General features: G+C 40.2%; 2 protein-coding genes across 2 annotated transcripts in view; one reads left to right on the forward strand and one right to left on the reverse strand.

Annotated features, from left to right (window-relative positions):
* Positions 1 to 1,504: 1,504 nt before the first annotated feature.
* marchf7 (membrane-associated ring finger (C3HC4) 7) lies at positions 1,505 to 10,963 on the forward strand. The gene is made up of 11 exons (XM_079555203.1): positions 1,505 to 1,594; positions 4,792 to 4,950; positions 6,513 to 6,647; positions 6,785 to 6,956; positions 7,225 to 7,422; positions 7,762 to 8,809; positions 9,095 to 9,261; positions 9,635 to 9,738; positions 9,976 to 10,080; positions 10,350 to 10,398; positions 10,520 to 10,963. The coding sequence occupies exons 2-11, from the start codon at positions 4,801 to 4,803 to the stop codon at positions 10,594 to 10,596; spliced, it is 2,205 nt and encodes a 734-aa protein (XP_079411329.1). The 5' UTR covers positions 1,505 to 1,594; positions 4,792 to 4,800; the 3' UTR covers positions 10,597 to 10,963.
* Positions 10,964 to 13,205: 2,242 nt separating this feature from the next.
* Positions 13,206 to 22,248, reverse strand: part of ly75 (lymphocyte antigen 75) — a 28,485-nt gene continuing 19,442 nt past the window's right edge. The window contains exons 23-35 of the mRNA XM_079555705.1: positions 21,559 to 21,719; positions 21,349 to 21,478; positions 20,162 to 20,382; positions 19,835 to 19,997; positions 19,570 to 19,734; positions 18,957 to 19,079; positions 18,501 to 18,686; positions 17,749 to 17,972; positions 16,612 to 16,813; positions 16,165 to 16,326; positions 15,781 to 15,897; positions 15,511 to 15,690; positions 13,206 to 14,021 (exon numbers count right to left, since the gene is read on the reverse strand). Of these exons, the coding sequence (XP_079411831.1) occupies positions 13,849 to 14,021; positions 15,511 to 15,690; positions 15,781 to 15,897; positions 16,165 to 16,326; positions 16,612 to 16,813; positions 17,749 to 17,972; positions 18,501 to 18,686; positions 18,957 to 19,079; positions 19,570 to 19,734; positions 19,835 to 19,997; positions 20,162 to 20,382; positions 21,349 to 21,478; positions 21,559 to 21,719 (2,207 nt within the window). The 3' untranslated portion in view covers positions 13,206 to 13,848. The remainder of the gene's footprint in view (positions 14,022 to 15,510; positions 15,691 to 15,780; positions 15,898 to 16,164; positions 16,327 to 16,611; positions 16,814 to 17,748; positions 17,973 to 18,500; positions 18,687 to 18,956; positions 19,080 to 19,569; positions 19,735 to 19,834; positions 19,998 to 20,161; positions 20,383 to 21,348; positions 21,479 to 21,558; positions 21,720 to 22,248) is intronic.

Consider the following 22,248-nt stretch of genomic DNA (forward strand, 5'->3'; position numbering starts at 1 on the left):
GTAGTTCAGTGAGATTCAGGCTGTGCACTAACTTATTCCACGCTCTCCTGTGAATGTTATGGCCAGTAAAAATATGATCAAATGTAAATGTTTAGGTGGTGTTACTTTAAGCAGACACTGTTTAATCATTTCTGTTATTTTGATGAAGATCAGACCACATTTAGTGATCAGTTTAGGCAGAAATGTGAGAAATTCCAAGTGTACTTCCTTTTTCTGTAGCTTTAGGCTGTAAGGTAAATTTGGGTTAAGTGGTACACTTTTTTAAATGTAATGTTTTCAAGTCTTCAACTTTAAACGCCTTTTATGTTAATTATTTTTCTTCCTACAGACACGTTAGACTATTCAGGAATTTTTAAAACATCTAAAAAAAAGTCTGGAAAAAAATCCATGTTTAACACAGGCATCGGATGGTATTGATTTTTGTGTTTCATAGGCCTTCATCTAATCAACAAAAAAAAACTTCACCAGAAGTGAAGTTGAAAACATTCAAACTGATATATTATATACAATATTATTTGAGCCATCATTACTGGTTAATTAAAGCCACACCATGTAAAATGTCACCAAATACATACATGTTTTTATTTTTTTATTGCAGATATTTTTATATTTAAAAATACAAACCAGACAGACATGTTTGCTGTGAGCAGCTCAGTTCTTTCAGACATGACTATGACTTTACTGGGAGCAGGACGTTTCCGTCACCATGGACTAAAGGCAGCCAAATATTTACAGTCTATGAATATGAGGTCCAAATGGGTCAGTCCTGGGTCCATGGGTCAAGATGGTCGTTAGAAGCAGGTTAGGAAAAGTTTATCTTTTTAACAGTATTTTTAATTTTACACCCTGCATTTCATATTTAATTTGACAAATAAAAATGTAAATCTTTAACGTGGCCCACCACAAAAACTGTTATGGTATTTCAAAAAAAACCGCTCACACTTATTTCTCAAATATGTCCGAACTAATTATGCAAATATACATGTCACAAAGATAAGGTGATGAGAAATTTGTAAATCAATCCAAAAATGACAAAATAACCACCTTAGCATGAATTAGATAAAAATGTTAAAGTAACTGACCTGGCTGGTTTGATGTTTTTTCCCGCCTGGTGAAGATTGACACTGGAGGAATGAACAATAATGAAAAAAAATAATTAGAGGCACATTACGTTTACCCAGATTCACCTACATTGACTCCAAGAGTTCACTTCCGTTAATTCTGTGCTATGACATAACAGCTTATGTCGTTTATTTACTTTTCACTAATCAAGAGAAGTGCCGAGTATGGTAGAGCATCTAGAGATATTTATTTATTCCCTAAAAGTGTCATTATTCAGTTTGTCTTTGGCACGTTGGGCTATTTATAACATTGTTTATTTTTCTAGTGTTGTTTTTACGCTTACCTTGAAGGAGCTTTTGCTAAAAATAAAAAAGTAGAAGCAGCACGTGTCGGACCCACCTGCAGCCAATCTCCAAGCCACGCCCCGTGTCTTTGTAAGTCACGTGACCCCCTCCTGTCAACAGCAGTGGACGCAAGTAGACGACATACTCCTCTCTGTTCTGCTAAAAAACCAGGAACATTTGACCACACGGTAAGAAATGCACTGTCAATCTGCCACACACGCATCATACATGTTCTCCGAATGTATTTCAGCAAGTGATCGACACGAGGAGTTGTTTGTTCGTGTGTTTTCGCGACCTTTAAACCCGACTAGGAAGTGCTGTGAGAGAGTGCACCATCGACAAGCTAGCCTCCACGAATCGCTACACAAAAACCGATTGCGTTTTGATTCGTCTCTGGCTAATGTGCAACGCGAGCATTGTTCAGTGTGGATCGACAACGTTATATCTTGTAAAAGCCATCAGTTGTTGCCACGTTAAAAGCGAGCACAAGTCAAGCTAAGAGCAGCTTAACAGGCTGTGTCAACTGTGCTCGTGCTAGCAGCAGTCCTCTCTCTCCCTCTGTGGCTTTTGCAACAGCTGTGACATTTCATGCAAAACAACATCCCTTTGTTTGAGGAAGTAGCATTTAGCTCAGAGGAAGCGTCGTAATCAAAAGCTTTCAACTTGCTAAATGAACCCGGTGTGTTTTTTGACGTGTATATTGCTTTGACACTCGGGCGCTGTCGTGATAAACCACAGTTTGTTTGTTGGGCGAGGAGGAGGACACCCAGCTCTCTCAGTAACTCGAGAAGTAGTAAAGATAGCTCAAGTGGAAAATACTACACCATCTTCGCTTACATTTTTAAATCAGTCTAATGACCCTGACTGGTGAGTTTATTATTTACAACTCTGAATTATGGATCATCTCACACGTCCCATTAAGGGGAGACACTACAGGCAAAACTCTTTTTTTTTCAGGTTTTGAGCCAAATTGGTCTCTGACCATACAAGCTTTCACCCGTGAACAGGAAATATACCTAATCTTCACAATAACATGTTTAAATATTGGGCTGATTCAATGTTCCCCCATAGACTTATATGGGACAATGCAATTTCAAGGGTCTTTTTCTCAAAACACATTTTTCTGTCATTGTGGCGACACTATGTCCACGTCAGTCGGACCTAAAGACTTCACATTTTCCAGCCTTGGACTGAACAATATTTGGAAGATTTTTTCAGAGGGATTTTTTATTATTTAATCCCTGAGCCCCATTTATTGAGTTTTGAATGTCAAAAAATAAGGCGCAAATTACATTTTTGCAAAATTTTACACTAAAAAAACAGCTTATTTTAAAACTAAACAAGAAATCCAAAATCCCCTCTGAAAAAGGCTTTGTAACTCATTCATCAATAAAATGAAACCATACATTTGAATGTAGCTCTATCCATTATTCAGATTTCGTTGCCGAAAAGATGGGAAATTTGGGGCATTTTTAGGCATAAAACACCTTGTTCTTATATGAAAAGATAAAATGACAGAAAATTTGCAATGTATTTTTTTCCTTACATTTATGCCAGTGATCGACAGCAACAGTTTCAAATTGATATCTTTAAATATAAATTGTTTCCCTATTCACCTGCAGTGTCTCGCCTTAACAACTATAATCTCTGCTGCAATAAAAAAAAAACAATCATTTATGTTTGAGCTCAAGCTTTACTCTAGGGTTGTTGTTTTTTTGCCTGGCGTTTTGACTGGGTTGTGTGAATTGGACAGGCCAGAGGATTCATAAGCTATATTTGACCATGTGTGTTTTTATCAAGGCTAAACGTGTCTATGGGGCAAAGAGTTCAGAGAGTAATCCAAACTGCACCACACCAGCAAGTAGTTATACTTTTCCTGTAAAGCTTGCACAACTCGGAAACATGTACGTGTAACAGTGTAAACCTATAGTCATTGTGTGAAAGTCATTCCCTTCTTTTTCCTTACCCTTTATCAATATATATTTAAAAATGGCCACTATATTCTGCACCTAGAGATTAACGGACTCGATAAGTGCACATGATCTGCAGCCAAAGATGGATTGGAGACCCTTGTTTAGAGTCTGGGCTAGAGTGTTACAAAAATTGAGTGTTATGGTCAAAACCTGCTATCTTATTGATAAAAAGGCAGAACAACTCTTACCACATATCCCATCGGAATACGTTAAAGTGGACTCTAAATGTATTATGTTATTCAAATCACCATTTGTTCAACGTTACATTAACTCAGAATTCAATGCAGTCAATAACACCACAATCTTGATCTCATGTAAGGCGTTGATTGAAATCCCTTCCATCTGACTTCACACTGAAGACAAATCAGCAGAAGATTAATACCCCTCGCTATTAATGATTACTGCTTGCGTGTTTACCTCCTGTAGTCTTCCAGAAAGACCCGGTGAAGCAGATTTGGGAGCAAGGAGCAGCGCAGTGGTAGGTTTTACTGTTTACCGACACACTCTCGTGGGTGTGTTATTGGCTTAGTACAGTGCTACACTTTCCCACACCTTTTCTTTTCAAGTATGTCAGAGACTACGAGCAAGTCTGGATAACTGCAGACTGTATACTTCCTGTCAACCCAACTATTTCTTCAATAAACCCAGCAGAGACTTAAACACAAGTTGACAGGCCCCCTTTGATGATTAGATGAGTGAGGAGATCCAGGCAATAGAGCCTGTTCAAACATGTAGGGGAAAGAAGCTAACTTTTCTTCTTGTGTCCCTTGTGTGGCTATTCATAATGTAATGCAGGGAATTTCTTAAACACTTCCTTTTATGTGTGGACCTTGACAGTAGAGCTGCACTGTCTTGTTGAACGGAACTTCCATCACCTATTATTGTATAATAATAATAATATAAGTTTGGTGTATTGTGCAGTCATGATTTCCAGTTTATAAACCTTGACTTTGGGCTTGGCTAATGCTATTGCCACACCACCGTTCATGTGTGTCGAATGCTCTTGTGACATTTGGTCCATTGCTATGTGACTAGGTGGACTGTCACAGAACTGCAGATGTGTCATTGCTCAAGGCCAGATGGGGGTATTATTGAGCAGTATATGAGACTGGATTGACGAAGGAGAAGGAGAAGGAGAAGGAGACTTTTGGTTTCAGTCAAATTGGATTGGAGGGGAATTTATTTGTTTAAGCAGGGCCAAGTCTACATTATGTACCTCAATGACATGTTTTCAAAATTGCGATAATATTAGTGCAATATTATACAAAACCATTTACATGATCAAGTTACAATGACAAACATTGAGGAGACAGTTGATCCACTTTTCCAAATGGATGAAAATGACTGCGTATTTATGTACCTGTATGAGAATGTGTGTTTTAATAATGACTGCATGTTTGTGTCTGTGGCAGGTGCTTGTGATGGATTCCCGGTCCAGTCGACTGCCCCTTTATTTGTCCAGCTCCAGACCCTCGTACTCCTCCAGCTCCAGTCGATTGTACAGCACAGACACCTCCTTGAGCAGCGACCGCTTCAACAGAGCCTCTTACAAAACAGACTCTGAACAACATGTAAGGGCTCACTGCAGACAAAATAGTAATGCTTTCAAAACAATCTTGGGTTTTCATCTTTTAGACATCCAAGACTCTTCATCATTCTTTATTTGAGCTGTTGGACAGGATAACGGTTACAGGAAATGAACTGAAAGCTCAACAATGCCGTAATTTGGAAAATGTTACCAGAGAGATGTATAGAACAACAGAAAATCTAACAATATCTGTATCAGTTGGTGGTTATCCTACTAAATACTTTAACCTATACTGGACCTAAAACTATTTGCAATACTCAAGTGAGTCTTATCATTTAAGTGCCTTACAGAAATGATAGCAATTGTTATTGATGGTTGTGTTTTGTTGCTTTGTGTTAGGCATAAATCAAATGCTACCTTGAGCTAACTTAATAAGACAAGGATAAGTGCCTCAGAAAGCTAGTGGTTTTTATTTGACTTCCATCTGTGTTTTATTGAGTCCCAAAGGCTTTGTGTGTCGCTCGAGTATTTCTTCCTCAAAAATCCCGGGGGCATGACATGGCGCAGAGCTAACCAATTCTATGTGTGGTGCATGAGCAGTCACTTTGTGCAGCTTTTTATAGAGCAGCCTAGATTCTTTGGCACCCGATGTGTGTATTTCAGGCCTGCTGCTCGTCAAAGCCCATCTCAGTAGATAGTGTTACTGTTGTTTGCCCCCTCTGGGCTGCTCCAGCTCGTTCTAGAAGCTTTCTGCAGCATATGCATAACTTGCAGGTTGTAAGTGTCTGTGTTGCATAAATACCAATAACAAAGGGTTTGTTTCTGCTGCCAGTAAAAACAATAACACCGATCCTTGGTCATCTTGGTAAAAGGGCCAGACCACCTTCACTCTGCCGATCCCGTCAGATCTCGGAAGTTAAGCAAGGAAAGGCCTGGCTGGTACTTTGATGGGAGACTGTATGGGAACACCAGCGAGCGAGCGAGTGAGTGAGTGGTTGGTGGTGGGAGGGGCTGATGGCACAAACTGGTTGCCTTGCTTCCATCCCCAGGGCAGCTGTGGCTACAACAGTTGCTTACCACCACAGAGTATGGAGTGAATGAATAATGACAGTGTAGCACTTTGAGAAACTCTGTAATACAGGCTTGTCAAGGGAAATGCAAGTGTAAGCCATTATTATTATTATTATTAAAGTTTCCAGTAATTTAAAAACAATGTGAAATCAAAGCACAACTACATATAGATTAGTGTATATCTGCAAAGAGCTGCAATCAGTTTTAATTTGCATGTCATAACTGTGAATCGGGGCTAAACCGATACTAAAGTCAGGTCTAAAATGAAGACACTTCAGATGCGAACAAGATTAAAGCATGTCCCAACCAGGACAATGCCAGCAGTTTCAGGCTGCCTTTCACTAGTTGGTCTCAATGGCAGAATAGCCTCTAAAACCATATGTTGCAGATACCTGTGCTAGTCCCGATAAAAAAAAATAAAAAATAAAAAAAAATCCAAATTACATATATACTGATACTAAATAATGGTAAATAAACTTGTTCAATGTTGTGTGCACTTAAATAGTTTAGAAATAATTGCTTTCTGTTTTTCAGAGTTCTCGTCTCAGAGACTATGGCAGTTCCGACAGTCGCACTTCGAGCTGGAGACTGCCGTCTTCTCTGACGACCTCCACAAGAGCCTATGACCGTCCATGGGCCGAGTCATCTCTCACGAGCAGAAACAAAGTGGTACAGTGCATTCACATTCATGTAGTAGACTGACTATTGACCCTAAAGATGTTGTTTTTGGCCTTTTGAGATCTCGCAGACTTTCTACACGTCTAGAGGTAGATCATGGTTCAATTTGACTATGTCTTGTTTTCCAGAGTGAACCAGAGGGGAGACTGGGGTCACGGTCAACTCTGCTGAACAGTAAAGTAGATGATGGAGACACAAAAAGGGCCAAACTCACTTCTGCCTACAGGACTCCAGGACTGTACTCACAAACAGCCAGCACTTCTTTCATGGGATCATCTCTCCCAAGCAGCAGCAGCAGAGGTACAATCGCTACTTTAAAATTGTATTCCTATTCTATCCATACAGCACTTGGATTTAATACATTAGAAATAAATAGTTGTGACCAAAACTACACAAGGCAAGTAACTTACACACCTGCTGCCTAGATGTTTGAGATATAATCTCTTCAAATCTTTATGCACAATATTGTTTTCTGATTGAGTAGCAAATATCAGCTTTTTGTATAGTTAGCAATGTGACTACAGCAGATCCTAAGAATGTAAATAGAAGTATGTATTTCTTTCCCCAGTGTCCTCTGACAAGGAAAACGACTTGTCCGATTGGAGGTCGTCTCGGTTACTCTCAAGACAATCCTCCTCTTCATCGTCGTCATCCTCTTCCTCCTCCAAACTGTTCTCCAGGAGGGAGCTCGAGACCAAGGCTGAGCCCAGTTACTCAGGTTTTGGAGAAAGGAGGACTAGGACCACTGGACTTTCTTCCTCGTTGTGTAAGCACTCATTTCAGTTCAGTTTTCTTTATTGTTCTAGCAGGTGTAAAGCACCTGCAGAGTATCAAAACTGCATTACGCTCAAACCCTTGGTGCAAAAAACCCTTGAACAAAGTGTATTTCTTCAGAAAAGCATGTACTTGTAAAATCAAGGCCAATACTTTGATTAAATCTTGGGCTGCTGTGACTGCTGATGATTATTGAGTCTGTATACCAATGAGTAATATTTACACTATAAACTCCTGATCTAATTTTCATTGGGCTTTCTAAACCCTAATTCTTTGTGACAATAAAAGTGAAACAAACGGATAATAACCAGCCAACACTTCTTCCTTTCAGATCAAACCGATAGAGTGTCATCCTCATATGCACAAGGGGCGCGGCCTAAAGAGACATCCTACGTTTCTACCTCTTTCTCGTCCCGGGACAGTCGACCAGTCTCGTCGTCTTCCTCCTCCAGCTCATCCTTTCACCGATTCTCAGGCTTCCGTTTGCCCCCCGAACCCACCACACGTCCTGAACCCACCAACACGCCCGCAGACGCCCCAACATCATCTTCCTCTCAGAGATGGTACAGCACTTCTAGATCTGAAAATTCACTGCCCCCTAGACCTGCCCCAGAAAGTTCTGAAATTGAGGGTCGTAGTTCAACTCGAAGACTGTTTTCCCGTTTGTTCTCAAGGCGCTCCAGCCAGGACTCGAGTGGTTCTTCCAGCGTGAGGTCTATCGAAGAAGACGGCCGATCAACTGAGTCTGTTGATAGTGATGAAGCACCGGCCAGTGTTGACCCCCTACTGTCCGAATCAGTGACGCGCAGGCAGCACAGAGTCATGTATAACCCGTTGTGTGAAAGCAACAGTCATCGCAGTAGCGGCTTGGCGTCAAGGAGGGAACCTGCAGTCAGTGGTAGTGGCACTGCAAATCCAGCAGAGGGCAGCGGTCCATCCTGGCTGTCTTCCTCCATCAGAAGCCGATGCCCCCCTTTGCTTGCACGGTTAAGGAGATATGCCAGAGAGGAGAATGGCAGCGCAGCAACAAACCCGGAGTACACCTACAGTACTCCGCCATATTTGAGAAGAAGGAATGACCATGAGGATGAGGATGAGGATGAAGACGACGATGACGAGGAGGAGGAAGAAGAGGAGAAGGAGGGAGCAGTGGGGTTGAGTCATTTTGAAGCAGATTGTTCAAATGCGGCTGAAGAAGAGGAGGAGGAGGAGGAAGCGTTGCCTAATCTGGAAGAGGTGTCACATGTGTCCCGTAGAAGACTGGGACTGTACCAGAACTTTCCACTGGGACAGCTGGGAGGAGAGGGGCAGCTGGAGGACCAAAAGGAGAAGCCAGTTTCCGCAAAGGATCAAGAGAAGCTGCGCAAGATTAAGGAGAGGTAAAAACTGATTTTACAAATTGGCATTACAACATTTATTCTCTGCCCAGCTTTTCCTGCAAACGCCTGTCAGTCAGTAGTTTAAAATTGATTTGAAAGGTTATATATTTATGGTAGAAAAACCCTAGTCCTTGCTTGTGTTCAGTTTTTATGAAAGAGAAACTTTAAGCCATGGGGATTTAAAATGCCTGACCTTTCAACTTGGACTAATGTGTGAATGAGTGAATGTAACTTCACAAATTGGCTTTTTTTTCCCCTTGTGGTTTACGGTTTTGGTTGTTATAGGCTGCTGATGGAGGACTCTGAAGAGGAGGGAGACCTGTGCCGTATCTGTCAGATGGGAGAGGAGTCGTCCTCAAACCCCCTGATCCAGCCGTGTCGCTGCACTGGGAGCCTGCAGTATGTCCACCAGGACTGTATTAAGAGGTGGCTTCGCTCTAAAATCAGCTCAGGTACTTCCAGGATCTTGTTCTATGACAATTGCAAAATAATATACCTAATAATATACATTGTGTAATAGTGTAACAATATTGCGTTTGATGTTTTTATGTCTCGCGTTCCTTTGAATTATACATAAAACCTACTTTAAGCTCATAAACTCATAATAATCATATTGGCACAGTTTGTGAGCCGACAAATAAATTTGTACATTAAATTTCTCAAAACTGCATGAAAAGTTCTGATGCCAGCAGAAACAAATAAGTATCTGGCGCTCTCCCATCGAGGTCTTTTCAGCAAAATTCTTAGACAGTCATTATATGCCGCGTTAAGTTTTCGTAAGCTCGAACGTTTATGCCATGTTAATGCCATGTGTGTGATCTGCAGGTACCAACTTGGAGGGCATCACCACCTGTGAGCTTTGCAAGGACAAGCTGCGTTTGAATCTGGACAACTTTGACATCCAAGAGTTGTACAAGTCCCACGTTCAAGTGAGTATTGAGATTTAATTCAACAGTTTAATGTATGAGCCGACATACTGACTGCGAAGTAGCTGTAAATGTTAACGCTTCAAGACATTATTATTTTATTTTTTTAGACATAATTATTTATAAAATCTGTAAATCTGTTCTGTTCACCTTCAACATGTGCGAAGGATGTTAAAATAACTTTTTTCCACATTGGTAATGCCTCAACATTTATCAGTAAGCTATATTGTTTCTCCACAGTCTGAGTATGACGACTTCATCAGCAGTGGTCTCTATCTGGTTGTGCTGTTGCATTTCTGTGAGCAGAGGTTCTCAGACGTCCTGGGAGCTGTAGATGCAGCCGGGGTAAGAACACTTGCAAAATCACATGTATTTAGTCGGGTCGGTGATGTCACTGCTACCTTTTATTGCTATACACGCATTTAGGTTGTGTCATGGAGAGGCATGTTTTAAAATATGTTTATGTCCATTTTTTATTTTACCAAAGTTCTGTAAAAATTCTGTATTTTTTTTAGACCCAGAGCTTAGTTTTACAAAATTGTCCCACACTGATTAAGCTGTAGGCAGTAGTGTGTATTATTGGCAACTCGACAACTCTTCCCTTTCTCATCTAGTTATTCAACCTGGTGAGAATCCTTCACGAACACATGGACACTCTGGAAAGTATGTTTTGTCAGTTATTGTTTCGTTTGCTTTCTGCTTTTGTTTAAGCGCCACATTAAAGTGTATATGCTTGTGTATTATTTTAGTGATGAAACGTAACCCTTTGTTTCTCCTTTTGCAGACAGGGAAGGTGAGGGGCGCGACACTCGGCCGTCTATTGAGTTTTCGGACCTGGATGACGATTTGGAGGAATATTAATAGAAACGTTGTGGAGGGGAGCGTTTCAGCACACGCTTTGACCTTTTTTCTGATATGCAATGAGCTGAGGAGAGACGCCAGGTGCACACAACATGCCTTTGCTGCTGCTGGCTTTTGCTTTTTATGCAAACTCTAAAACAACGGTGTTGGTTGAAATGGCTGTGTTATTTGAGTGCACTTTATTCAGTTAATTAAATGTACATGCAAAATTTTAATTGTTAAACCACAAGTGCTTTAAGCAAAATAAATAAATGTTATGTGACAAACTTTTAAAATGGTTCAGATGGCCATTAAATATTAAAGTCTTTAATTATTGTTTCCATGTCTTTTACTTTTCTCATGCAACAACAATCGACTCCTTAACTTTCTGTATGGTTCAACTCAAAATGCTGTCTTGTATGTACAAATCTAGTTTCATGCGATATTTTGTGAATAAAGATTTGACATTGACTAAACAAGGCTGCTGTCACTAATCGCACCAAGATCTATGATGTATGTTTACCATAATAGTGGTGGGAAAAGTACTTGGAATTTGCTCTGAATTACCCCATTTTCCTCCAATAGAGGTAAAATTATAGTTAACTATTTCAACAAAGTCCAGTCGATTGCTACATTTATTGTATTAAATGGCAGATAGTTGGAGAAATAATCATTCTCTTCATCATGGGCCAGTGTTGTGGACAAGAGTCAACAAGATCTCAAAGTGGGTGGTGATGTATATACCAGTGCACACAGGTTTAAATTAGACAAGCACCGGGAAGAACTAATTAATGTAGAAATGATCGGCCATGTAAATCGAGAAACATTCAGTTGTAACGAGTAAATTTTGTTTATGTATCATCCTGGATGTCTGAGATTTCCTATTTTATTTGGAGTAGCATGCAATGTGTATATGTATACGCATTACTCCTGTTGTTACTAAGTAGCTCAGTGGTAACCTAGATTCCCGTTCATTCATCCAAATTTGCATACAGGTGAAACCTACAGTGTCAGTGGGGGAGGGAAGAGAATATAGTGGCTCAAAAAATAATGCACCTTCTAATCTGAAGGTCAATCCAACATGGCCTGAAGTGCCTGCGGGCACTAGTAAGCAGCACTCGTGTTTTGGTGGAGGTTGGAAATTGTAGCCACAGCTGCCCAGGTGTAGACCGATGAAAGCAAGGCTGCCAATCTTCATCCAACTGGAGTGGGTGGAAGTGGCCAGAAGGAGTGATGAAGTGTTTTATCCAATGACATAAGACGATCTGCTTTACCATTTCAGCCACTGTGGCCCCATTGATGTGTGAATGGGTGAATGCCTCCTTAATGGTAATCTTTTAATTGGCCAGTGAAGTTTACCTTTAATAATGAATTGTTAAACGTTTTGAAAACACTACTCTTGTGGACAAGGAGTTTTGAAAGAAATGGAATTTTATTGGAAGGTACCTGATCTGAGCAGATGAATGTGGATAGAGTTGATATGACCGCGTTAAACATGCAGCAAGCACGCCCTTGACTGATATCTTTGGTTTGTTCAGTTATAAAACAACGTTACATATTTACAAGGCATAAACACCAGTGCAATTTTCAGTATTACAAAATCTCTAAAAACCTCATTGTGCTTCAACATGAGAAATGCAGCTCCACATTAAAGTGCTTTCTCTCTCTCAGTAGTGCATAGCAAATAGTCATATCAACTGTACATACGTCACATAGGCTTGTTATTAACAATCAATAGTTAAGACAGTGTCCAAAGCAAATCAGTAATGAACTACCGAAACCTGGAAGATTACAAATAGAAAGGCACAATCAGTGGGATTTTTCATCCATGGCTGTTAATTCATGAATTCCACAAGAGAAGAAACAAAAAAACACATTTTTGGAGTGCGACCTAAGGTAGCTTTAGCCAATACTGAGTCATTAAACTTTATCAAAAAGTTTTTGAAAATGATTACGCCAAATTTCAGATGGAGGGCAGAGGCCTTTCCATACTATCCATAGTTTTCAAGCGATAAAAAATAAAATTAGGAACTAAAGCAGAATGTGCCAAACACTTAGGGATACCAGAGCTAAATCCAGTTCAGAAACATCAAAGCCCCCCCCCTCCTCTGAAAATCCACAATCCAAGCACGGGTGACCAATCTAGTCCTTATTAGAGCTAGTGCAGGCCTCCAGTAGTTATAGCTCAGTGACTGAACTCTGGAGGTTCTTAGCTTTCAAATGAGGAATGTTCACATATTGTGGAGTTTGCGCTTGTGTCCTCATGTGCGGCTCACAGCAGCTTAACCCTTTAATAGTTTGCTCAACTGTTTGGTAGAGCACACTTTATCAAATCATATGTTGTTTCTAATTCTGCCTATGGCTACCAAGTTTGTAATACTTAATACTTGTACCGGTTTAGAGCAGTTTTGGACCTGGTTTGGACCAGTTTAGGCCAGGTTTGGACTGGTTTAGACCTGCTTTGAACTGGTAAATAGGAGTTTTCGATTGGTTTCGTCCCGGTTTAGATCAGGTCTGGCTGGACTGGTTTGTGCTGGGTTAGATCAGGTTTGGACTGATTTAGGGCAGGTAACTCAGAGCTGCTTAGAAAATACAAAAAGGGCGTAGGGAGTAACATTAAAGGGTTAAGTTCTGCTGTCGTGCCTTTTTAAGACCACTAAGAGTGCATCCTGCAAACAATATCTTTGATTTAGTTTAGACAGAAACACTCTATACTTTGTGCCAGTTTTTACTGTATGCAGAAAGGCCACAAACCAAACGTCTGCAATTAAACAGTTAAATGGCAAATCTTACTATAGAATTATTAGCTGCTCTCCAACTCAATATTCATCTTTGGGGTCTTTCGAATGGTGTGATGTCACGTAAACAACCTATTGATGAACCATACAGTGTGTGCATCTTGGCTTGTATAGGGGAGTGTCAGTAGTAAAAAGCAAATATACAAAATTTTAATTCCCCTTTGAAATACTGTATTGGTTATTATAGCCTTTACTATTGAATAGAACTTGGTGTGGTATGGCCAATGCTCCCTGACAGTTTACAATCACGTCTTTCAGCGCATCAAAAAACCCTGGGACCTTTATAGTATATTGTTATGGGACCCAACAAAGAAATATTATTCACAGCTCAATATTTACAGTTTTACACACAACTCTTCTTTAGCTGGGTCAATAATAAATAACTTTAAAATATGAAAGGCTGCATTTCAGATAGTAACTCTTTAAGTACTCATAGACAGGCAGGAGATTCTTTTTTTTTTTCGTTTCTTGAGGCTCATTCCGGGTCGGTCACAATACTGGTGGAGTCCGTCTGATCGAAAGTCCGCTTGTAGCGCACCGTGGTGGTGAAGTGGGCGCGTTTCTTCTTGTACACGACGAAAGCAGCAGCGAGGAGCAGTAGGATGAGGATGAGGATGAGGAAGACCAGCGCCACAGGCGAGCCTTTACCTAAAGAGAGAGAGAAGAGGGAAGAGAAGACAAATTTAAGTTAAGGTTAGACCCATTCATCTTGAGGGTGGTTTGGTCTGGACTACTGTGATGGAGGGATTATTTAGGCTTTCTAGCAACAGGTCAAATGTACTGCTTTTTATTGCCATTTGAATGCCCAGATGCAATATTTTTTATGCAACAAATGAAAAAAATGAATGCATTTATGGTGGCACGGTTGCGCAGACTTTCTGTGTGGAGTGCTCTCCATGTCAGAGTAGGTTTCCTCTGGGTTTCCCTACCACTAAAATCATGTGCAATAGGCCAGGATGAAGGATGTGTGTGCGTGAATGAATGGTGGTGGTCAGAGGGACCGTTGGCACGGATGTGTGCAGTTGCACTTCTGTCAATCAAACCCAGGGGAAACTGTGGCTCCATACATAGCTTACCACCACCATGTGTGGAATGAATGAAAAGCAAATCTCCTACACTATAAGAAGCACTATACAAATTTCCATTATCATATTTAAAGAAACCTTTCCAGTAAACAGACAAATGTGCCTGTAGAACAACAATGGACTAAGTTAGGGTGGTTTCCCCATAGTGTTCAGCCTGCGCCTCACGCTAACTGAAGCTCGTACAGACAGAATGAGCAATCTAGCAATTTGGCTGGATTTATGGAGCCAGCTCCTATATTTCGAATAGGACGAAAATAAAAATAAGCCTGTGTGCTATAATAACTGCTTAAAAATATAACTTTTTTTTCTTGGGTCAGAAAAAAAAAAAAGATCTGGGTTAAAATGTAGTCCTACCATCAGTTCAGTTTGGTTGCGCCCCTAAGTATAAATGTCACTGTGGCTGTTTGAAAGAGAAACTAGGCCACTTCACTGTGGGGTATGCAGTATTTCTCTGTAGGCCATACATTTAAATGAACATGAAAGTAGTGCAGAGGTTGAATGTGTTTGATATCAAATTTACAATGGCCCAGTTTACTGCAGAACAAGGCTTTGTTTCTATCAGCAAACAAAATGCACTATGTATCTACACTTACATTAAGTAAAATAAATCATTACTAAACACTAAAATCAATTAAATGCACACTACGCAACGTTTTGGATTATACTGTTGCCTGCAATACAAGACATGGTCCTAATGACCAGCTCGACACAGAAATGAGACACAGACGGATATGTTTTTTTCAGAACCGATACAGATCCTTTACAATTATATTTGCGGCTTAGGTTTTTCAGTTCACAGTGCACAGCTGTTACTGTTACCTGATAAATTAATACAAGAATCATCTATTTCACATCATGTTATTAGACGTCTAAATGACAGATTGAGCAGGTTTTAAAATGACTTGGAGAGAGGATATTTTGATCTTTGCAAAGGGAACACAAAATCAGCCGTCTAAATAATTGCAGTGTTTGCGATGCCATGTAAAAAGTGATTTTGGACTTGACTGCGATTAACTGTGCAGCTTTGGAAGTTACTGGAGGCTTGTACTCACTTGCTTTTGTTTGACACACGACTCGACTCCGGCTCGTGTCGCATCTGACCAGTTTCCAGGCCCCTCCGTCAGCTGCGGTGAGCACAGCACACTGGTTTTCTCCCTTCTCAGCACTCAAAGCACTGGGTTTCCAGTTTGAGTATTCCAGTGCAGAGCCATCGTGCCAGGTGACAGGTTTGCCTGAGACATTTTGTGATTTTATTTGTGTTACTGAACAAAATAAAGGGCATTTTTTATAATTTTATCCAAAGCTTATTTTAGAAAGCATACCTTTAGGATCCAGGCTGATGCTAAGCCAGGCCCGACTCGTCACAAGTGGGTAATCGTCAATGTATTTGGAAACAAAGTCATTTTCCTCTTTGGTCTTTATGGTCAACACTTCAGCATCTGTGGGAAATAAGATACAGTGACATCAGCTCAAACATTATCAGGACGACACTGAATGTTGATTGAATGAATAATGACTACAATGTGGTGCTTTGAGAAACTTGGTAACACAGGCTTGTAAAGTGCAATACAAGTGTAAGCCATTATTAGGCCCGAGCGCCATCAGGGCTGGTGAAGGGGCTCTTATTATAGTAGCTGCCTCCAAAGTGCATGGCGTGCACACAACATACACTCATGCGGATATATTTATTAGTATTATTGACTCACCCAGGCTGTTACAGATGCTCTTGGCCCGGTCCATGTTGAACACGCTGTAGTTGTAAAAGCTCATGTCAAAGGCGTAGCAGTGGTCCTCGTGCTGCACCCACTTCGGTCCTCCATCTTTCTGAGGACACCGGTTAGACTCTGGAGCGGCCCGCAGCTTGGCTTCTGTTTACATGAAAAAAGTACACGCATTAAAAGAGTGATTTTTCCATAATACAAACACATGGAAAGTTTATTTATGTTTTATTAGTAGTAAACTAGCACTGCAATTACCTCCAATCCAATCATAGTTCCTGTAGCTCAGCTTACAGTAAGTTGAAAAAATGTGCTAAAAACACATTATCCGTTTTTCACACTATATCTATTTTCAGTAAACCATCTTAACCAAACACAATATATTGTGTGAAAACTATATTGAACAGATGATTCGCAAAACAGAGGAGTTCTTACTCTGAAAGGAAGAGGTGATGGTGGTGGTGTAGCAGATGGCGCCCTCGGTCACAGTTCTGCAGTTGCTCTTCACCCAGGTCCCGCGAGGGGTCACATAAACGCAGTGGGCCTCGGGGCGGATTATACTGGGGCTGATCTCAGTGATGGTGGGAGCGTAATTAAAGTCTGTACCATCAGACCACTCGAAGTCTGTGCCATTGGTCTACAACAACAAAAGGTTAGACTTTAAGATAAATAGTCTTTGAGGTCGGCTCTTCACATCTAGCATCACCAAAGCAAATCAACTGCCTCCCAAAGTTCAGTGACTCAAACATACAGTATATTAGGGCTTTATAGCAGATGTCTTTCCTGAAACAACTTGCATTTTCTCAACTAGACTGTTACACATAATCCCTTGCTCGAGCTAGTCACCAAAATATGGCGAGTCAGTGTCAATCTTTTTTGGACTGTTCTTGAACAGAGATCACACATGTTTGTGATACAGGAAATATATATATATTTTTAAATTTGATTCTGAGAAGCATAGCGTAATTAAGATAAAACAGGGTCAACCACAGTGTGTAAAATATACTTTTTTATCAGTTGTGACTTTTTGTTGTAAGTCCCAGCACTCACTGTTTTGGCCATGATGTATTTCATTAAATGTATTCATGTATATTTTACAATCATTTTGCAGGAAACAAAAATTGTAAGTGGTGGCTGTTTAGCTACCGGCTAAATCTTTCATAGCATGGTAATAAGATGGAAATATATAGCAAGGTAATTAAAATTGTAATTCATAAATTGTAATACCTCATGGAAACATCATTTTACTTAAGTTCACGGCCATTTTATTAATCAAAACTCTAGCCCAGAGTTTGTAACTGTCCATTATTTAGGCCTAGATTTATTGCTGGCATTGCAAGTTTAAGCACAACACAGTCACGTAAGTCTCTGGAGTGTCATTTATCAATAATGTGGTGCTAAACTTTATTAATTCATTATTATTGAATTATATTATTAGTAAGTCAGCAGTAATCCGGCAGTAATTCTAATAGAACTAAAAAACGATTCAGTCATTTTATTGCTGACTGAAAATGGGTAAAGAAACATTTAAGTTTAAACCACATTGGAATTTGATAATTATACTTTTCTTACATCTTGGCTGGAAAGTCCAATCCACAGCGAGTACCCGTCGGTCTTGGAGATGAGGTTTATGTGTGCGTCGTGCTGAATGTCGTGGACACTGGCCAAGTGCCCCCCACGTTTCCCGCACTCCTCCAGCGCCTGGAACCAGGTGAGCTTCTGGGTCAGCACCTGGTAGGTCAGGTTGCCGTACTGCTCCATGCCTATGGCCGAGGAGTTGTACTTTTGCTTTGATTCTGAGAAAATCAACAATGGAAAATTATAACTTAAATGTCATCAATATAAAAGATAAGAGTAGTTATTCGGTGCAGGAAGGAGCACAACGCAGGTCCTTCAGCCCCCCTGAGACTGTACTATTCAAATCAACTATGAAGTAAATCATGTGCAATAACCTGTGTGTATGCAATTGCCATTATTCTCACTTTATAAATAATAACTTCCCACTGTAATTGTAAATATGTATGTATAATATTATTATTATTATTATTATTATTATCACACCAAGTATCCAAGTATCCAAACATACAGAGACAAAGCCTTGAAGCCAAGCAAATATAGAACCATAGTGAAGTATCTGTCAAGTGCCATCTTTAGCCAAAGTTAATACTGCACATACTTCATCTTGAGCAAACAGGACTAAATCAAGACAAGATCCAATAAAGAGCCTAGACAGGACTAAACCAGTTTCAAACATGTACTAAAAACATAACAAAGACTTTCCCCTAAGAGAGAAAAAATAAACACAAAAACAGAAAAGGCCGTACCTGTGTCCAGTTTGCAGGCCACAATCATCCGTTGTTTAAAATCTGCAAAGTAGTTGCTGTTGGTGATGTAGAACCAAGCCCCGTAACTGTTGAGCGCAGCCAAGAAAGGCTTGTCTAAGGACGCTCTGCCGTATTTCCAGTTGTTGTATTGTACGTTAGTGCCGTCAAACCACTTGGTCTGGTTATCTGCCAAAGACATGGTATGTTTTTAATGCGGGAACAAAGTTATAACATGGTTCAAAGCTCGCTACCATGGCATCAGTAAAGCAAAACAATGCAATACTCGGCACTCATGCAAAGCAACAAAATCTCTTATTGAGTGCTTCAAAAAGAATTGCATCTAATATCTGCTTCTCTACAATGCACCGACTGCATTAGAAAGCTATAACAAGTTGACATTAATCATTAACTGAATTGAATATAATGATTAAAACTAGGTGACGCTTCAAGACCAACCGTTCTCGTCTTTGAACACGCCCAGCCAAACGAACTGCACCAGGCTTTGGAAAGGCACGAGCTGCTGCCTGATGAACTCATTCTCAGCAGCGTCTCTGATCGTCAGGACAGTGGCATCTTCATCTAAAGATATAAAACAAAAAGTACACATGTCCTGTCAACTTCAGCATACATTTAAAAAACAAAAAACATCTGACGTCTTACAAAAAAACAATTGATGTGATAAAGAAACACTGACAAGATATCAGTGAGATTTCAGAGAAATCTGTATCTATTTAGTAAAAACACACTGTCCTTGATAAGCATGAAGGTTGAGTTGGGAATCTTAGATATTGTGGCTGAAGCACGATTGGCTTGAACAACTACTATATTGCTTGTACACATGTCAAGTATTACTAATTTTGTTTAAAGAAAAATGTAAATTGTGGTATCGATTTTGTTTACGTGATTGAAGGCACGGGTGAAGACCAGACAGGTACTAAAGAACTCGTCTAAGCTAAGGTAAGAACATATCTCAGTATGTAAAAACTGTGACCTATTCCTTTAAACAATTATAAAAGGAGACTGACAATATATTAACTGGGTCCTATGAGTATCAGCAGATGAGGCTTACGCAGGTTTTTGCAGGTCTGTCGGGCCTGCCCTTTGTCGAACTGCTCCCATCGGGACGACACCAGCTGCAGTGAGTAGCAGTTGTTTCTGAAGGGGATCCAGTTGGGGCCGTTGATTTTATGGGGACACTTCACTGCCACATCGTCTTGTGTGGAGTTGTTGTCTGCTATAAAAAAAAATTACATTCAAAGCATCTTATTTTAGCAATTTTGGATTGAAGTGAATGAGTTATAAAATCAAAGAAACCCAGGAATAAATATTCTTACCATGAGGCTTGTGGCACACTGCTCCTCCCAACTCCTCCTCACACTCCATGGTTTTCCAGAAACCATCAGTGTCGATGTAAACACAGGAACCACCGGCAGCATCATCGGCCCAGCGACTGAACTTCGTGTGACTGTGGTCCGTCCATCGATAGTGGACGCCTTTCTACAAATGAAATTAAAGAATGACAGTCAATGATGTTTTGGTGAAGTAATTTGACCGTCAGAGCATGACAATTCAAGATAGAGATTAAAATGGTACATATTTTGCATCCTAATTGTGGAACACGGATTGATATCGGTTAAAAGCTTTCATTTTGTTGCACTCACGTCTTCACTGAACAGACCGATCCACATGGGCGTTCTGGCGCGGGTCACGTACACCACCAGACTGGCCTGAAGAGTGGTGTCTGAAACACTGGCCAGCTCCATGTCGTTCTCGGCGCACTTCTCCATAGCTTCAAACCAGGTGAGATTGTTCAGAAGGATCAGGACTGTGTGGTTCCCGATGTTAAAGGTTTTCGACGGGACCTCTGGCTCTTCCATTTTGTCTAAAGGGGAAAAACATATGAGCAACTTTAAAGACACATCTACCATTTACGTTGCATGAGAAAATGTGCATGTAAAATCTAAATATTGGATGAAGTTGGAATTTCTTCTACCTTCTACGACTCTAGTCCTTATTTTTAAGAAAAATAAAGCCACTGAAGCCGAGATATTTGGCATCATCATCTAATTGAGTCTACAGACAGAAGTGAGCCAATCGTAATAAAGTAATTTGGACATTTTATCGTTTTTAGAGTAAATGCTGTCGATAAAGAAGGGCATTAGCTCAAACCATATTTAAGGTTTTAAAGCAGAACTACGTAACTTATGCCCTTACAGGCCATAAGCGTCACTGCATGTTGTGTTTTTTTTACTCATTAATTGTCTGAGAGAGTAAAATACAACGCTGACAGAAAAGACAAAAGGAGAGAGGGATATTGTACATTGTGCCACAACCCAATTTATTTATTTATTGGTTTATTTGGTCGGGACCGTGCATGGGTCTCATGCATGTAAACAAGCCACACTGGATTGTAGCCTAGGGATAATTTCCATCCATCATCCCCCATCCGCACTCTCAAACACACTCACATTCATCATGGCCTATTGTACATGTTTTTAGTGGTAGGGGAAACCAGAGAATTACACAATATAAACAAATTTAGCTGCTAAAGCGGCGCTAGCCCACAGTTAGCTTTGCCCGTTAGCCTGTTAGCTTCTTCTTCGATTGAACTAGTGTATATTGGTGGCTCAACCGAGTGGCAGGGGAGTTGTAATTGTGGTTTTCTGGCCAGAGACGCCGGGAGAGATGAAAGACCCCCAATCATCCCATTAACACTTGTATTACCCCTAGAGGGACTACGGAAAGGATTTTAGGCAAACTCTTTACTTAGTGCTGCTTTAAGTGCACAGGACATAATTTAGGTGCAACACAAATAAACTGATAAACATATACTCTGGTGCAGATTTACCTGCATAGTGTTGGCAATAGGCCAGCTGTTGATAATCTCCACAGGAAGTGAAGTCCCAGGTACCCATCATGTCAGAATGAGGGTTGTTGTACATGTAGGCGCACAGATCCATACTCTCGGCATCAAATTGCTGCATCAAATTCAAATTAGAGTTTCAATTTCATGCTAAATGATACTAAAATACTTTGACACATCAAAGAGGGAACTTACACTGATTGTTATGGGCTTGACCATGCCATGGAGCAAAGGGTTAAAGTTGGCAAACGAAACCGAGGATTCATCCACCCATTTCTGTTGGTTGGGTCTAAGTTTCAGACCGAGCCACGTGAAGTTCATGTCGTTCCTTGAGGCCAAGATGCTGGTGATAAAATCTGGACCCAAAAGTTAATCATTAAACATTATTCAACATTTCAGAAGATTGACAACTCCAGGATAAAAATAATCATCTACAGTGAATGAATCTATAGTAAATGAATGCATTATGCACAAGTGTAGCCAAACATGCATCAAGCATAACAAAGGAACGAAAAACAACATAAAACTTGGCTGATGAAAGAATATACAATACAATCTTGTACTTTTTAATACACGTTTTTAATAGGGTGACCAGATTGTAACCTGCCAAATGTGGGACATGAAGTGTTTTTAAAGAGGACAAAGCAGAACAAATCTTTTTTTTACATTTAGCTTCTTTTATTAGATGGATATTTTAATAGAATATTTTTTTTCCACCAATAATATCAAAGTAGGCTGCCTGTCTATAATTCTGTGAATGTTCAGAGACATTTGGTCCTGGCTGTTTAGACCTGTCACTGAGCTCATGTTGGGTATAGGTCAACTTCAGCAGCTGCCTGACACTGGGATCTGAATCCGTCTGTTCTACTTTAGATTGTGAAGATG

This window comes from Gobius niger (genome assembly GCF_951799975.1).
Source record: "Gobius niger genome assembly, chromosome: 4".
Classification (NCBI taxonomy): domain Eukaryota; kingdom Metazoa; phylum Chordata; class Actinopteri; order Gobiiformes; family Gobiidae; genus Gobius; species Gobius niger.

What these genes read in the sequence shown, in the direction of transcription:
- marchf7 (XM_079555203.1), top strand. Translation starts at nt 4,801, where the DNA reads ATGGATTCCCGGTCCAGTCGACTGCCCCTTTATTTGTCCAGCTCCAGA. An exon ending in TCGCTCTAAAATCAGCTCAG is followed by an intron (nt 9,262 to 9,634) that starts GTACTTCCAGGA and finishes TGTGATCTGCAG; the next exon opens with GTACCAACTTGGAGGGCATC. An exon ending in TGTACAAGTCCCACGTTCAA is followed by an intron (nt 9,739 to 9,975) that starts GTGAGTATTGAG and finishes GTTTCTCCACAG; the next exon opens with TCTGAGTATGACGACTTCAT.